Source organism: Anticarsia gemmatalis, chromosome 21 (assembly GCF_050436995.1).
Source record: "Anticarsia gemmatalis isolate Benzon Research Colony breed Stoneville strain chromosome 21, ilAntGemm2 primary, whole genome shotgun sequence".
NCBI classification, from domain to species: Eukaryota; Metazoa; Arthropoda; class Insecta; order Lepidoptera; family Erebidae; genus Anticarsia; species Anticarsia gemmatalis.
In genome coordinates this window covers 3,056,557-3,075,402 of record NC_134765.1, presented here as the reverse complement: position 1 = coordinate 3,075,402, position 18,846 = coordinate 3,056,557, and the positions used below count along the sequence as shown (strand labels likewise).

Here is an 18,846-nt window from a genome sequence, read left to right as displayed (position 1 = left end):
TAGAATAACGTAAGTAAGTAGCATAATAATCAAATTTCGGTTAAAAATCTCCAAAGCGTAGGCTTACCCAGCTAAGACATAAAACGTAATGATAGTGCGATTTATATATTGCCAGTAGCGCAATCTAGTGAAAGCGCCAGTGCAACCGCAAAGCGGTGGAGCGGTTTCTTCCGATTGTCGCTGTTTTCCGTGGGAATGAGATATTTTCCCGGAGTAAAAAGTAGCATATGTCCTTTCTTGGATATCAAAGTATCTCCATACCAAATTTCACGCAAATTGGTTCAGTAGTTTAGGCGTGATTGAGTAGCAGACAGACAGACAGACAGAGTTACTTTCGCATTTATAATATTAGTATGGATTTGGTATATTTGAATTTTGTAATAACTATCACCTCAGAAAGGACCGAAATAGTCCTTATATGAGTTAAAGATAAGACTAAAGGCAAGAGTAGAATAAAACGGACAGGTGCGCTCTAGTGACTGCTAAAATGTGGACATACAGAGCAAATAAATTAAAGTAAATCTGTACATATAATGCCACTCATAATTTTAAAATCCCTCATCCAGTGTGACTAGGTAAAATCATTATTAATATTAAGTTGATTCATGTCTGTATAAAATAATAACATTTCATGAGAAATATTTGAATTAAGATAAAACGGGTGAGTCATTAATCAACTCGACGAAATGTCTAGGGGAAGTCTCCTACACGATTCTAGAGTCATTGTCCAAGTTGCGTCATAATCATATCATAAAAAAATATTGGCATAGAATCCACCGTGAGAACGCTATGAGTTGGCTTCATGCCGCACATGCATCCTGCATGCAAGAAGACCTGAAACAACGCTGCGGTCGCGTGAAAAACGCGTGACCAATGCGTGACGTGGTATGTGATACCTTTTACTAGTCATCATCACTTTTCTGGGTAACGAATACGCAATTGTGAGCAATAACTACCTACATATTTATTGTTTGAGATTATATTATTTTTTGGTTTTCAAACATTATAATCTCTCCAAAATAATTTGTGCTGCAGGACCTATTAGGTACTTGGTGATATGATTTTCTCGCTTTAAGATTAAATATCGGCCTTGTCAGTTTAGTTTTTTACGTACCTACCCTACCTAGGTACCTACCTATTCAAATAAGTTAAACGACGTAGTTAGTTGATGTGGTTGAGCTAACAAGTAAATAAATACTTGAAAAGTTTTTAAATGTAAATATTTATACAATTTATGTAATTTATTGGGGATATGTAAATTGCATATGGTATTACCAATACTTGCATCTCTTTCTGGCGCACTTGGTTCTTACGTATCGATTATATATTTGCGTCTCTGTCGGGCTTCCTAGCACAACCAGTGAGTGAATAGAAAAAGTTAGTCGTGTTTTGACAGTTCAACAGTGATCATTTACTTGTCGCGTAAAATATACAGTGAATTTATTTGAAAATGCCGAAGAAATTGAAAGTAGTTGTAAAATCCCTGTATTCTCATGAAATAAGGAAAGATGTGAGCCTTGATAATTTAAAGTCTCTCAAATTAGAAGATGCTTGGCCTTTTATTAGGGACGAAATAGAGATTGAAATCGGCAGTAGTCAGTTGGTGTGCATCCCTCATATTACCGAAGCCGATTTGTATAAAGTTACGTCTCTGTTCGTTCCAAATGAGAAAGAAACCAACGGTAAAATGTTTACACCGCTCGGTGAGTTGGTGAAGAACATAAATAAAGATAAATCTGACTCGGATTATGTGAAGTGGTTAGAGGCAGGTGATTTCCAGGACAGCGAATTCAAATTCCCACACGAAAGTGTAAAGGTGAGTTATAATGTAATTCTTATGAATAAAAATAAACAAAAATCAACCGTTAACGCTTCTCCTCAACGTGCGCCGTATGACCTTCGTTCGTCCTGTTTTTATGGCTTCCAAAAAACTCACACACCATGTTGCGCTGGTAGACGATGTACCTATATTAGTCGATTAATGTTTTGAAAACCTTTGTATTTATTCTAATAAGATCAGCTGCTTTACGCATAAATTCTAATTCACACCCTTTTCTCAAAAATTACAAAACAATGACTCAAACAAGGTCAATTAGGTGACTATTAGGTCTACACTTGCTATTCCAATAAGGTTTCACAACCTACCACAACAGAAAGCACTCCCAAGAGTGCATGGACAACCATAGACACTAGGACACAGTGCATTATGCAGGTTTGAATTCTAATTCCACCTGTTTAGTAGTCATGCATAAACCATTAGTTGGTTTATTATTGTAAGGTCAGCTGCTACAGTACTGTATTATGTATTCCACTCATAATTTAATTAACCAACAACTAATATTCTATAAATATTTCTCAGTATGTTAATTAGGCTCTGGTTATTAGTATTTATTTATATTGTGTTGTTTATTAAGTGTGGTATATGTTACATACCTATTGAAACCAAACTCTATTTAAATAGATACTAGGTAAATTAAAACAGTTGTATTATGTGTTTTAATAATAGCAGAAGGTAATTAAAACTGTTTGCATTAAAGTACATAAAGTTTCCTTTTCCTCTGCTTACTTCGGCTGTAATAAAAAATGGATGTTTCTATGTGGAACTTAAACATTGAATTTAATTTGTCACAAGAGAATACTATGTATAATAATATTATGATCTATTATTAATATAAAATCCTGCACCCCTTTGGTTGCTGGACTGGAAAAGATCGACATTTATATTGCTATTTTTATTAAACTTATACTCCAGCTGTTTGCAAAGGTCTTTATAAATTACTCCAATATGTATCTCATGGTTTTAAAAACATTCTTTGTAAATATTTCTTCCAAGATACAAACATACATACTTCTAAAATTTTACCTAAATTGTATGATATCATGCATTCAATAATAGACTATAATGCACAGATTTTTTTGCTTGACTTTTTTAAAGTTTTATTTGGAAATATTTTTCCTCAAAATATTTGATAAGTATAATATGATTTGGGCAACAATAATACCAGCTTTATTTAGCACTTGATGTGATAATGAGTTGAACATATACATTTTATAAAAATAATTTTTATGGATGCTTAATTTTTGCCAATAGATTATCTAGAATTGATATGTATTATAGGCCTGATAAAATATTTCCTGTGTCTTTGATTAATTGGGGAATTACCTATAAATAAAGAAGTAATTATCAATTATCTGTGGTACCTATACATACTATTGTTGTTATCAGTTAATGCAAATTTTAACATGAGACATTAGTCAGACCTTTTCATATTACTTACATAAATATTTTCAAGCATTTTAAATGTGTCGTAGTAATTATATATGTGTGATAACAACATGTTAAACTAGTGTGAATCCATAAAGTCCTAACTGAAACATAATTAGTACTGAAATTATCACATCCGGGCTTAACACATTAGTGGATGATAAACAGATGAATATGCTTGTGCAAAAAGGAAAAAAAATAAACTCCATATTTTATTTATACAAAGTCGTATGAACATGCAGATTCTAGAACAGTTAATACAGTGTCTAGTTTTAAAAATAATATTCTGTGGAAAAAATTATGTTGCATAAAAAGCTCGCTGAAAAACAAATGCGGCCATCATTTTATAAAAGAAAGGGAAAATCCAGTGAAATCGAATTCTCGGCTTACGTTTTCAACGAACTAAACTTAGTGCCCATTATACTACTTGTGTCGGTGTACTTTTGCGAATGCGTACGTGCAGCAAGGCGGCTTCGCAAGCCCGTCTTCCACACCAGCACACCAGATAATGAATTTGCCTGTCTAACCTCTGTCGTACTACGTACGGCTTCCGGGAATACCTATATTCAAAAAGAAATATTGTAATCAAAATCACGACTTGTTTTTGACACATCAAACTCGGTAAGTATCCAATGCGATTTGTGTCGGCATATTTTTGCGAATGCGTACGTGCAGTAAGTCGACTAAGCAAGCCTGTATTTTACACCAACACACCAGATAATTAATTTGTCTAACTGATCTACTAAGTACGGCTTCCCGGAAAAATACGGCGACTGTTAAAAAAACTGGTTACGATCGCTGAACACTTGATGTCTTGTTAAAAAATAAGGAAATGTTTATTTTTTCACGGTATTCTACGGTTTACGTTAAAACTTTATTTCAAAACTAATTATATTCTATTTGGATTACTCGCGCGATAGGTAAATATTTATCTCGTTTATAAATCTAGTTAGTGCCTTAGTCGTTCCATGATCGTAGATATTGGGTTATAATTCTTAAGCAATAAAAGTAAAAGTTTTTAGAATATGGCCGCTAAAGCAATTGTTCACGTAGGTAATAAACTGAAGCCTACCTGAGGTACCCGAGCCGCAATTGAAAAGTGGCGTAAGGTGTGCTAACAGTTGCCGCTGGACGATGATTACACTCCTTATTGCTTTAAACTCTCTCCAGCCTGGATATTACAATGAAATTCTTCTAAAATATACATGACATCCCGTTACGCAAAATGTCGTCATTCCGCTGACATGTAATTATTGCATCACCCCGTTATGTCCAACGGGTATCATCATTTCGACTGGCAGATTCTTTGACCTGATTGATGTTTTATACGTTTCCTTAAGTTCTATACAGTCTCGGTAAAAGCAAAAGCTGTTCTTCATAGTCATTCATCTACCGCAGCCGGAATCAGTTTATGATTAAAAACCTGGAGTTAAGGTAGTTGTGTCACTGTCAGTATGTTTTTAAAAGATAGTATGTAGATTCCTACATTTGATAGCTGCTGCTACTTGGTACCCAACAACTATCCATTGTTTAGTGGGAAGCATCAGTTGACGTGATTAGAATTTATATGCAAAGTGACTTCGATGTACAATATCATTCTTTGTTATCACTCTTATACGAAATCAGTAGTTATTGCGTTACATTCCAAAGATTTGCGACCGCGAAGTAGCTTCCAAAGTTGAACTAATCCGATACTTTCGAAAAGAGAGATTTGAACAGCTTTTGCTCTTAAGAGCTGTACGAATTAGTTTAGTGTGTTCGATTGCGAAAAACTCAACCGTTTTTCAACCGTGTCCGTTTGTTATAATTTTATAAATCTGATATTTACCTCACTCGTTAGTCAGCAAGCCGTTGTGCATTTTCTATAATCTTATCTTCTGTATTTGCATGCTCATAGATAACGGACTGTACCGTGCAGGACAATTACGATTAAATAAAATATGTTTGATAGTTGCTCAAAAAAGGATTACGATTTCAACAGACTTATTAAAGGAAAAAAACTCTGTACAATGAATCATAATCCTCATCTATGTACCTAGATGTAAAAACATAAAACGTTACATTTAATTATTTAATCTTAAAATAACATCTGAGCCCATTGCGGCCGATCGTTGCCAGTAAAATATCAAAACTCAAACCAAAAAAATCTTGCTATGATCTCACTGACTTAAAAAAAAACGGTTATTCTGTCGCATAGGATTGCGGTCGATGACCTATTATATCATGGCTGCTGCTTAGACAGGCGTGGGCAGTGTAATTAAAATTTCAACGATATAATATTACATTTCTAATGCACTTTCTTACGTAGAATTCCATTCGTACGTTTATTTGCGCGAAGTTATTTAAAGACATGGCCATGTTTTCCAGTGATTCAGAGCAGTTTGAAAGCTTTGAACACTCGTGAGAAGTAATGGAGCCAAATATTTGGTTAGCTAACTGTTGTTTCCATGAAAATTATGATTTGTAGCGAGCCAAGATACTTTGTGACCCATTGAAACCACTTCAAACTGCTAAAAATAAGCAAGAACTACCGTTTCACTTCATTTGATTTGTCAGACTAGTTTGCATGTCCTTCTAGTAGTTGTCTTCCTGAACTCAAATGCTTCTCTCGCAGAAGACTGCTTTTAAGGGCATTATCAAAGTCACTTCATTTACTCACAGTACTATCTTTACTATTTCATGTAAAAGATTTTATTACTTCCACTAACGTTCATTCCTTCTTTCCAGATCACACTCCAAGATGAGTCAATCAAGAACAAAGTCAGAGTCATTATGGTCAACTTCTCAAAGACCACTGTTCCCAAAGGAAGAGATCTCGTCAACAATATCTACTTGGACGTGGAGAATAACAAAGGTAAGGCATTCTAAACAGCTATAATACAAGAAACGTTCTCTAGGACTCAAACTAGATATAAAAACATAGAAAAAACATAATAGGTTTCTGGGGCTCAAAAACTGGGATACATATTTCGATCTCATCTGTGCACGACTTCGCCCGTAGACTGTTCTGTAAAAGAATACTAGTTAATGACTTTAGGCAGACTTTACTTGAACTGGCTACTTATTAGGCCATTATACCTAATCCGTTAAGCCTCGATACCCGAAGGCCTAACGTACAAACAATGAGTCACACCAATGATTTTTGTTATGAGCATATTTAAAAACTAGGTACTTCAAGGATAAAAAATCTGTTTTTATTTTTTTCGTATCTTCAAAAATGACCGAGATATTAAACGTCAAAGTATGCCTTCGCGCCAAATTCCGGCGAAGCGGCCGCACGGACGTGTGACGTCATCTCGTGACATTGCTATTTCGTCAGTACTTGCCGATACCTACATAGGCTCGTTGCGCTCTCGCGGTTTCACTTTAAATAATTTGTTTTGCTTATAGTGGACAAACAAAATGGTTAGAAAATATTGTATTGTTCCTATGTGTACTAACTCCAGTGAAAAAACTTCTTCTTATCGTATGGATAGTGGTCAACCTAGTGTCAAAGTTGTTCAAGCCGCCCGAAGGCCTTTGACATGGCTTAACGACTGTTATCTTAGTAGACAACAGCCGGGACCGACTTTTTACGTGCCCTCCGAAGCACGGAGACGCCCAGTTCAAATACCACTATGCGGTCACCCATCTATAGAGTGACCGCGCCAAAGGTTGCTTAACTCATAGATCGTTTACCGACCGGTGAACGCAACTGGCTATGGGCGCCTCTAGAAGAAGAAGTGAAAAAACACCCCAAAAATTGTTTTTTTCTGTACCATGTAGGTAAATTGTTTTATATTTTTGCAAAAGACACCTAATCTAAAACTTAAAGGCCGGTTCAGATACTGTCAAGCGCAAATGTTAAATAGAAGTTTATTGCCTTTTGAACACTTCCTCAAGATCAAGATGCCATATCATGTTCATACCTACCTTGCAATGAACTTCTACTAAACAGTTGATACTATTTAATGAGCAGTTCAATGACCTCACAGGCGGCGGCGAGCCGAGCGCGGCGGTTGAGTTGGCGTTGGTTTTTTGTTTTGAAAAAAGAACTCATGTTTATTAAATATAATAATATCAAAATTAAAATATTAGTTTAATTAAAAGTTCTCATTACACACCCAATCATATAAGACTACCTACAGAGTAGATTCATGCGTTCATATGATAGCCATCAACCTGACTAAAGTCAGAGGCAGGGGTGACAATTTTTTTTTTATAATATTATTTTGAAACTAGGTTTTCCAAATTTACACTTGGTAGGTACGTAACACTCATTATTTGTAATGCCAGTTGTAACAAACTTTCAATTTTATTGTTAACTACACACAAAAATATTATTAGTAGTATACGAGTTCAACTTTCTTTACCTGGGTTTCGTTGATGATTGTGTGCATGGCGATCGAGATCGAGGATATCTTAGTGGAGGCTTATTTTACAAAAAACACGATGATTAAATTTATAACACATACATACACAGACTCTTTAAATATTAAATGCAAATCACTTTTTAAATCAAAACTCCGCATCACCCGCAGTCGAACAAGCGTGTCTGTCACGACGTGACGTCAGCGCATAGCGCGCGAAGCAACGCAAATTTAAAAAAGCAGTGAAACTTTATAACGCTGTAACTTCGGTAATTTTGACCCGATTTTGATAAAACAAAAACTATTATTATCAGCATAAGTACACAAATTAAATGCAGTATGTTTAATAGTCATATTTTGATGTGCTGGTGTGACTCATTAGGTAGTGTTCAATTTCCTTTTACAATATTAGTGTGGATTGATACGTAGCTGTAAATTGTTAATCAATATAAATGATTGTGTTAAATCATTCCTCGAACTGTGTCGATCCATCGCTGTTAATACCGGTTGTTTTATCAACAAAAACGTTATTTTGAGATCGGAACATTGTCTGCCTTATGTTTGAATGTTTTGTCAATATCTTGCTTTCCTGCGAAACTTATCGTTACAAAACAGGTATTATTTCCAAATCCTTTTTTTATATCGTCAAAAATTAGAGGGATAATGTTGTTGTTTTTTACTGATTCTCTTATAGATTATCTCCTAAACCATCAAAATCATTTTATTAAGGAGAATCAGCCCTTAAAACATTTTGTTTATTTCAGATCTCAAAGGAAAGAAATCAGTGTACATGATCACAAGCGTGCTCATGGCGAAGACAATTGAATTCAGAGTCACCCGTGGAACATCGTCTAGAATATTCCACCTCGGAAACGCGTCTCCCCTAGTTTTTGGCTTAGAAGAATTCGTGATTGGAGACGATGGAAAGCTCACCGCTAAGGTAGGTTTAATACACGAACTTGTTTTGTTTGAAGACACAATAGTGACCGAGCACAAGGTTGATTCAAGTAGCCGTTGAAAAACCTGTTTTCTGTTGTTTTTACTGAAGCGTACTATAATATGACGCGTGCTTGCGTTAATGCAATCGCAATTTATATCTTTTGATACACGAAAACACGAAGTATATTTGTAGAAAGTTTTTAATAACCATTCTAGCTCGGTATAGTTGAAGCGGAAAATGTAATTTGACTTAGAACCCAACAAAAGGTCTAGAGGTACTCTTGCCTGAAATTCAATCAAGACGCCCTTGTCCCGATATAATTAAATTTCTGAACAATTTCAAAGTTAGATAATTTTATTTTTATTCACTTAACTTTTACTTATTCTTAAACTTATTAATCTTTACATGTGTACGTTTTCTAGACTAGGGTGAAAAACGTTCTAGACTTCCTCTATTTGATGCTAATGACTGAGAAAATCGCAGTCATAATAAAATTACGTTTCCACGGATATTATTACGTGTTCAATCACTAGCAAATATGTGATAATTGATATATTTTCCACTAGTTACACTACCTATTGTATTTGTATGGAAATTCCTGTCTAGAACTCTAGTCAAATCAATTTTAATGTGATTATATATTCGAAAGTCACAGTAGAATGTATTTTTAAAACCAGACTTATAATTAAGACCCTAATTAACACTTAACCTGACTGACATTTAACATGGAAATGGGTTTTCGGCACGGATATAATTGAGTTTTAAATGACACTTAAATCAGGTCACGCCTTAATGTACCCTATTAAAAAAGGTAATCCTGAAAATAGCTTTATCTTTTGCATTATTCACTAATATTGATTTTGGTTACTGCTTTATTTACGAACGTGGCTATAATAATTAGTTACTCTATATTTTGTCACAACATTGTGACGTGTATCGTATGTGAATGATAAACACAGTTAGCCAATCCGAACTTCCGCGAGATTTATAAGTGATTTACAGTTAATCAGTATAATTTAGTCGGTTTAATTAACAATTATGTACTTACTACACACAAATATAGTTTGACAACTTATTAATTCATCTAGGCATGCAAAGATCGTCAGATTATAAAGAATAATTTTGAATGTTTAAGGGAAAAAAATGCAGTATCAAACAGGCCACCGTCAGCTGTAAAAGCCTGCGGGTCATTGATATTCTAAATTTTGAGTTTCGTATACACCTAAAAGCCGCGAATCTGGCAACCAAGGCTCTCGACAAATATGTTGGACTATAGTACATTCGTGTCTATGCTGTTATAGATCGTTTATTCTAGCAACAGATGGCAGGACGTGATTACATTTCTATACCACAAACCACTCGTTCGATAATCTGGGTGTAATTGAGTCCTAGTTCACAGTGAGTACTGTGACCTAGATTCGAGCTAGTATGTGCACTGTGACGTCACGCCGCGATATCGAGGGAAATCAGATGTAACTTTGTAAGGTCGTTACGAACGGAACTGAATTTGATATTGAAATGCTCGTGGGAAATAGTAATTGGCTATTGTTTGAAAGAGTATTGATTTTTCAAATACATATTTTCCCTGATACTTAGTTAAGGTTATGACCGTCAATTTTCTAGACCTTTCATAAAGAAGTCTGTTTTTAAATCTTACAGACTCATAATACTTCTCTAGTAAAATTGGTATACCCATCACATATGGTCTGATCCGCCATTTAACTTTATCACTCTTGTAGTACTATTTCAGGGAGGCCAAAAGAGGTCTTTCACATACCAAGTCTTTTTCGCGGTTACACCCATTTCAAAGCACAAACTTGAAACGAATATTTTTCAAAGATTTTACTTATAAGTACCTAAGCGGCTTCAACAATGATGTCATTCTAATAGGTTTTCTAATTACATACCGTACTTAATACTCCATGTCGATTATGTATTATCTCAAAGTACACGTTATAAACAAAAGAACCACCTTGATCTTGTGTAAGACCTTCGTGACTATTGTATTTTCCCGGAGCTATCGCGACGATATTATCTTCATGTAACACTTATATCTATCAAATTATTTAGATAGTGCAGGTTCTTTCCCTTTATTACGTGAAAATACTTGAAAATTGAAGATCAATGTTATTTGATTGTACACAAAGACTACTGATTGTTCGAAATCTACGATTTGTTTGTGTTTTCCCGCTACTATAACGGGATTTTAGAACAGAAATTGACGTATCATAGGTTTTTAAAAACTCGCTGCAAATCTATAATTTGAAGAAATATCAGTATTTCAGCAAATTATGCCTTATACAACACCGTCACCAAGTGAGCAACTTATAGGTATCAACTAATTGAATAATAAGAACCCCTTGGGCCTTGATACAACAAAACAAAAGTTAAGTTACTAAACTGTAGAAGAAAATTCGGTTAATTTATGATCTTTACAGCGAAACAACACACCTAATATATACAATTATATTACCACACTGTATCATAAATACTTTCATTTTAAAAAAACATTTACTGATTCAGTCTATCCAATTGCAGATGGTCGTACCAAAACAAAACTCTTGTCCGATTTAATCGCAAAACGTAAGTGTTTATACAAAACAGTATGATGCATATATTCACGTAATCAAATACATTGTGTGATATAGTTTAAGAATCCGTTCATTTAGTTCTTTGTTCTTGAAACGAAACGTGTGTTGCATATTCATTTCCTGAAAGATATTTCGCTTTTGAACACGTTCGAGGGGAAATACCTGTTGGTCACGTTATGTTGGGATCTTTTTCCAGTGTTCATACTATGTTTCTAAGCCAACTGATGTCTGCCTCTATGGAGCATTCGGTAGTGTATGCCAATGCCATGCAGAGTGCAGGTCTTGAGTTCAAATCCTGGGTCAAGCCAAAAAGCCTTTTCTGAGAATTCTTTAAGAATTTCTCAGAGATTTCCCCCAGATAGAAAGTTTGAATTGTAGAGTTTCCGTGCTTCGGAGAGCACGCAAAGCCGTCGGTCCTACACCTGCCCTCTCACTGGACGTGTCAGTTTTGCGTTCCAACGGATTATTAGAGTGAAGGATTAGGGAGTGTACCTGTGTATTGTAGACACACTTGGACACTATAAACAAAGTCTTGCACAGTTTCATTAGGAGGACATTATTACACTATTTTTCTAAACTACTATGAACATTTCTTGTGCATGAAGTTATGAAATGATTACTTGTTTATTTTCTCTCAATGTCTTCTCTAAGCGGAAGTGAAACTATCTAAGTCTTCACTCATACATTCTCTGTAAGCTCATCCATCATAGTCCATTATGATAACGCTAGTATCTGTTTTACAGCATCCCATACCATAATGTTGCCATTAATCGCCATTACCAAACAGGCAAGGTATTGAAGATTAATTTATGAATGTCTGCAAATCTTCATTTCTAACCCGAATAAAGAGCTTTTCTTTGAAGCCCGTATCCTTTGGCAAGGAGCCCGGTTTTGGTACTTCGAAGAGCCAATCTCTACCTGATAGCTCATAATATTGACTCTTGGTGGTTGCCAATATCGATCATTATGATTTTATTGCGCTTTACTTGGCAATTAGTATTACGACAGGCAAGAAGTACGTCATTTAGATTTCCTCTCGAAACGGGTGCCTAATTAAAGTTCCTTTACGTTTTTGACGAATGCCAGCGTGTTAGTTGTCATTTTAATGTCTTGGCAAATTAGCACATACGGTTTCGAAATAAATGACGTCATCAGCCTACCCTTTTCTACAACAATATTGGAGTCGGCTTCCAATCTGACCAGATGCAGCTGAATACGAATATTTTACATGGAGCAACTGCCTATCGGACCTCCACAAACTTACGTGAATTTTAATACGACACATTTTCGTAAAACTGGTTCGTAATAAATTACATGTGAAAAAAAATTCTATTTTAAATTTTAAGGTTTACAGTGTCCATAAAATGTTGATTATATTCTTATGAGAGTGTCCTGCTTTGTTTAATTTTATGCGTGACAGAGCTGAGAGGTCAGACCTTCTTGCATCCTCGAGTTATTTTTGTATCAGTCTGGAATAATTTAATTTTAGCTTTGTCATTACAGTTGTTACGAAACATTCCACTGTCTTATGAAACATAATAATATTTACAACACCGACCTTATCCGCCCGTGTCATTTTGGTATTAGCTAGATCTTTATTAACTGAAACATGAACAGACATTTGACCTTTGTCAGTTTTATCCCTTCCTGTATAAGGTAGGTTATCCAGCACAAAAGCCCTATCAGATGTAGTTTTGACAGTTGTTTCATACTTTTGCTGTTGCTTTATTTAGCTCGTAGGTAATCTAACACATGAATATAAACGGAGAAACTGGCCCTAAGCTGTAGCACGGTCTGTTTCTTCAAATGCAGACCGCCTAGACTCCATTTATTAGGCTTTAAATGTCTTGTCATATTACGATATGGTATATTAGTTTTTGTTCAATATACAAATCCATGTAATAAATTCAGTAGCCTGCCATAATCCCTGTTGTATTTATATTCTTGATGCTAAACAATCGCTACTGAATTTTAGATTATTTTGATAAGAGCATTTATATGTCAATAAAGTAATATTTACGTAGCATTATTATCCACACATAAAGATTGTTGTTTCTTTAGTTTCAAGTGCAATTTGGAGTTATTGCATTTGTGGCACCCACTTTTCATGTCCTGGAATTGAGATGGCATTTATATTTCCCCTCTTTAAACTTTTTGTGGTTTAGTGTGGTGAAGTTTTCTGTTAAAGTTTATTATACAGTCTCTCAATATCTCAAAAAAGTATCCGTCAAATCGTCGCCTATTCTCCAAATATATTAAACTTGCTTTCCTTTATAAAACCACACAAGCTCCATTTAAACAACATATTAGAATAATGTAGTAGATGATTTGTAACCTACCTTTTTTGTTAAGGCTTACGCAACTCTTATTCAAACAGTTTTTGCCCTTGAGACATACGGAACCAACGCTTCTCGGTGTTTTTGTAGCTGCCAAGTTCTATGCACTCTTTCGTCGTCATTTAAACTAAATCCTATTGAGTTTCACCGTTACTTACACATTATGAACAATAGTATGGACTTTTTAGAACATTCTATATTCACAACAAAGGCTATATGAGTGGCTGTTATTATTATCAGTCAATAAAGATTGACTAGGTTTAATATCTAATGTACCGTGTGGGAAGAAGGCTTTAATGCATCACTTTGTATTTGCCGGATATACCCTGTAGATAGACAGCAAAATGACACAAAGTAGTCGTTTATATTTAATACTAGCATCCGTCTGCGATTTCGTCTTGTGAATATTTTTCCCGCAGTAAAACAACACAATATGAATGTTAAAATCAGGCAAGTCGTTTTTGCGCCAAAGAATAACACACATACTTACGTACAAATCTATTCTCTATAAAATATTAGTTACAAATTGATTAGGCGTTTGTTCACCATCTCACCTGATGGTGACGATGAAGACAAGGCTGTTAGAAATCTAAGTATCCAAAAGACACCCATTTAAATTCCAACCAATACCTATTTTTTAGTCTAGAAACTGGCTGTTAACCAAAACACGCGACTTGCGGAAGGTAACTAACCGTGAGATGTTCGTACATTCGGTTCAAATAACTGGACTATTTTTATCACTAGTCAGTAGTCACACAGGTAGATACAGCATCAGGAGGTGTGTCCAGATACAAGAGCCCTGATTGGCTGGCTGCCATTCTAAATCTAATAGACAACCTTAAACATGATGAGCGGTATCAATTAGCGAGTTTGGCTGACGATTGTATTGATATAAATAGCTGTGATATCGATCGTCACGTGGAATACATAACAATATGATTCGAGTATTTTATTGATATGTTTATTCATTTTTCCTCTACATTATTTCGTTGTATAGATATCGCAAAATGAGTGATTTTATTTCCTAAAATGTGTTGTTTACTAGAATATCAATATCTAAAATTATGCGTAGTATATTATCGGATTTTTTAAAATAATTTATGCTCTATAGACGATACTTTTCCTAGTATAAAATGGAAATATCTAGTCCCCGGTTTCTGAGTACATTTAGCGGCAGTTTATCTATTCAAATATTAACGTTTTTTTAAATGAGTTTTAACGCTATTGAATAGATAAACTGCCGCTAATTGTAACTCAGAAACCGGGGGTAAATCGTCTAGGTTTCCTAATACGTGTTTTTACGTGAATAACAAAATTGCAGCGAAATGAAACCTGTTTGCTGCGTCGCAGTAGTTAAGCTTTAAATGTCTCTATCGATTTGTTTTGTTACCTCCGTAACTACGGCGTAGGCATGCGCAGGTAAATCTAGGTCTTGTAAACGTCTAGGTTGTAAGCCTGTCTAAAGCCCTAGGGATTTTGCTTATTAAGCAAGCCAATTACATGGCGAGATTGGCAATTTGTTAACTTTGCTTTCCGAGAAGGCGAGGTCTTTGATCTCCATTTGTGATATGAACATTTATTATATTTAAACCTAATGTTAAATTAAACGAATTTAAGCTGTAAGTACATATCATAAAACAGTAGAAAAGTGTCTATGCGTTGAAGATATTTACAAAACAATAATTGTGAGGGGTTAAAAAGCACCAATAGAGTAAGATTCTGAAAAAACTCTCAGTTTAAAACCTAAACACTTATGTTAAATCATTTTAAGGAAAACTCAATGAAAAAACTAACAATTTTAAACAAATTGCGGCAGTAATCAAATAATAGAAGCATATTGAGGCCCTATTTACGTAGATGTAACTGAATAAATAATAAGGGCCGTTAGTCACGTGTTTAGTTTTAGTTCAATATGTATTTACGTTACATTTTTATCATACTAAGTATAACAATTCATTGTTTTACATAACTCTATTTTTTTAGTACTAATACACTTGCCCCCGGTTCCTGAGGTACATTTAAAGGTAGTTTATCCTTTCAGTAGCGTTTAAACTCATATAATAAAAACAGTTTGTATAGATAAAATACCGCTTAATGTACACCAGAAACCGGGGGTTAGAGGTGCTCTTGTGTCGCGGAGACTTTTAAAAACATACAAATAACGCACACAAAGTACAACCAGACCCGAAACAATTATTTGTAGATCTATCGCATATAATTGTTTCTTGTGGGAATCGAACCCACGACCTACCGACGCAATGGTAGCAGCGTGGCGATCTAAACCAATACGCTTTTAATGCTAATGTAGGTACTTACCTATTTGATTGTGTAGCACTTTTAAATTTGGTATAAATAATTAATTTGTCGAATGGACGATGTGTGATTCACGTTTTTCCGAATATATTAACCTGTTTGAGGTTTACTTTATTTACTTTTATGTATAGTCTAAAAACCCACTGTTTGTCACAGTTACAGTTAGTTGGAAAATTACTATTACTACTTCGTCGTTTATTATTTACTGAAATTTTACGTATTTATGTTATTAATAAACTAAATAACCTTTTTCTTATGCCATTTCAATGTTAAAGGAAGGAAAAGCTTTAGAAAACATCTGATCCGAGTAAAACACTTTACAGCATTATTTATTAAACAGTAAAATGTAAGGCAGTTTTAAGAAAATTAATCAGGAAAATACGTAACGCAGCAACAATCAGAAATTTCCTCCTCGCGTCATTATTACGACTACGATTCATAAATTATTTTTAGATATTCAGCATCGACTGTACAACTCTTACATAAAATAATAATAAAACAATTATTTTGCGATCAAAAGTACTATATCTTTAAGAAATACTTCGTCTATAGTAAAACATCGTTATAATCTTTAAAAATAAAGTAACAAAAAGTCAAGGTTCCACCGAGATTTGAACTCGGATCGCTGGATTCAAAGTCCAGAGTGCTAACCATTACACCATGGAACCGCTTAGTCTCGTAGCCGAATTTTCGGGGTACTTGCGGAACGCGCATCTTCACGCATAGAAGAGAAAGGAATATTGATTTTTCGAAAGGACGCTCAGATATTCGTATCATTTTTGTTAATAATATGAGTTTGTTATAATTATTTAAATTTATTGTAGAACTTAAGTAAAAAAATATTATCTCCGACTGTTTACTGTGGTAATTTCATAATTCTTCAATGTAGGCATATCGCAGTTTTTTTCTGCGAAATGTTATTGAATAGGACTTTATTTTTGTAAATTTGTATTTTGAAATAATAATAATGCGATAAGTAAGTAACCATACATTGAATTAAACGTACCTATCCGATAACGGGTGGTTATCGTAAACATCAAATTACGCATAATATTTATTAAAATAAACGTACCTATTTTGTACCTACGTCAAAAATAATCAATCAAATAAGAATATAACGTGTTTTCTTGTCCTGATATCATTTCTGCATTTTTTATCATTATTTCAAACGATTTAAATTAAGTGTGAATCATTGTGCGCATTATACCATCCAATATGCCATCATTGTAAATATTATCGATGACAATAAATAGTATTCGTAACCTGCGATCCTGTATGTCAAAATGTATGGATGTTAATGAAGCAAGAGAAATTTGTAGGGGTCGTATCAAGTGGCGCTCTATGGTCATTGCCTACTCTCACTGGAAAAGGCGTGATTTTATGTATGTAGGTATAAATATAAAAATGCTAACAGTCCATTTTTTTTTCCAGTTGCCGGTAGCAATCAAGTCAAAGGCCTTGAACTGGCAAAAGGTGGACCCTTCAGACCACCTGTACATCCCCGGCAAGCACGATGAAGCATGCAAGGCGTAGACACCTACCATCATCACTTTGGAGCACGCTTGGACCCATACATGACTCAACAACCAGAACAATTGTATGGTAAAACACATCTTAGCTTGCGTTCTACATATACGCTAAGCAATTTTAATCCCGCAGTCAGCCAGCATTGGTTAACGAAAATTCTTGTGACTGCTATTCGAAAACATAGATTTTCTATTGATTAGAACAATTTTATACTATGGGCACTAATGACTGAACGGTGGAAGAAAAGTATTGTCCCTATTTTATAAGCAAATTATAAATTGTGTACTTAATTTTCAATGTGTATTTTGATTATAACCGAGTGTTATAAGTATGTAGTTTTAAGAATAAATGTTTGACATTATCAATTTAGAATTTAAGATAACGCCTAATTTCTTTTGTTTTTTATGCCACACATTGAACAATTTTGCAAATAATTAGTCAAAGACAGACTCATAAACTCATTACCCTCCATTGCATCGCGCAGTTGGGTAATAATGTTTAATTTACCTCAAGAACTTGACAGCTATATGGTTTGAAATCTCGAGGTTTGAACAATCATGTATGGGCCCCTTTTAAAAGCTATTAATTGTTTAGCGCTACTAATTCACAGATTACAATATTCAGTAGTAAATTGTGGCATAGCCATGACTTAGCTGTAATTTAGAGGCATATGAATAAGCAAGTTTTTTCGAACTACAATACTGCGCCAAGCTTTGTGTAAGGCTTACTACACACATATTTGGTTCGGCAATATTTCTCGAACAATAAAGCCGACTCGACTCACTTGTTCGACTTGTGTCGATCGGGTTCATTTCAAATTCGGTTTAGCCGACTAGCCCCCGGTTTCTGAGGTACATTTAGCGGTAGTCTATCTATTCAATAGCGCTTAAACTCATATAAAAAAAACGCTATTGAATAGATAAACTACCGCTAAATGTACTCAGAAACCGGGGGTAAGCCGTAGAATGCCGAACCGAAAATGTGTGTAGCAAGCCTGAGTATTTGTTCTATTTGATCAAATTGCTTATTCATAAGTAGATGGTAGCCGTGCGATATTTTGCCTGTTTTAGCCTAAACTAACTTAATTTAGCACTTCTGGATATATTGGGTAAATGAATTTTCTCTCTGTATATTATATACATTCCAAAATGTTCTTTGTTTGTGTACAATTCTATTCATACAGCACCATTAGCCATCTGTGATTATTTTTGTTTTAAACCAGTATTGTGTTAAGTATTTTTACTTATTTATGACCATTTTAAGTTTTTGTGTAATAATATAAGTTTGTGATTTGAATGTGATTTTAATTTTGATTATATTGATTGTATGGATTCAGTATTCATGTGTGTTGATGAATAATCACAATCATAATAATAAATTGTGTCTTAAATATATGGTGTTTTATTTATCAAACTGTTTTTTATTTCAATAATTATTATCTGGTCTTTAAATAAACATACTGTAAGGTAGTTTTGAATAGTAACTGTGACAATAAGGTCTGGTATTACTGCTTCTACCTGATAGA

At 34.5% G+C, this 18,846-nt stretch overlaps 1 protein-coding gene and 1 non-coding gene across 2 annotated transcripts; one reads left to right on the top strand and one right to left on the bottom strand.

Moving 5' to 3' along the window:
- The first annotated feature begins 1,351 nt into the window (after positions 1-1,351).
- LOC142982034 (uncharacterized) lies at positions 1,352-18,713 on the top strand. Its single transcript, XM_076128306.1, has 4 exons — positions 1,352-1,816; positions 5,993-6,119; positions 8,379-8,554; positions 17,226-18,713. Exons 1-4 carry the CDS (start codon positions 1,451-1,453, stop codon positions 17,325-17,327), a joined length of 771 nt encoding a protein of 256 aa, XP_075984421.1. The 5' UTR covers positions 1,352-1,450; the 3' UTR covers positions 17,328-18,713.
- Positions 16,391-16,462, bottom strand: TRNAQ-UUG (transfer RNA glutamine (anticodon UUG)). The gene has a single exon. It is a non-coding gene; the product is annotated as a tRNA-Gln (tRNA).
- Positions 18,714-18,846: the final 133 nt, after the last annotated feature.

What these genes read in the sequence shown, in the direction of transcription:
- LOC142982034 (XM_076128306.1), top strand. Translation starts at nt 1,451, where the DNA reads ATGCCGAAGAAATTGAAAGTAGTTGTAAAATCCCTGTATTCTCATGAA. An exon ending in TCCCACACGAAAGTGTAAAG is followed by an intron (nt 1,817 to 5,992) that starts GTGAGTTATAAT and finishes CCTTCTTTCCAG; the next exon opens with ATCACACTCCAAGATGAGTC. An exon ending in GGACGTGGAGAATAACAAAG is followed by an intron (nt 6,120 to 8,378) that starts GTAAGGCATTCT and finishes TGTTTATTTCAG; the next exon opens with ATCTCAAAGGAAAGAAATCA.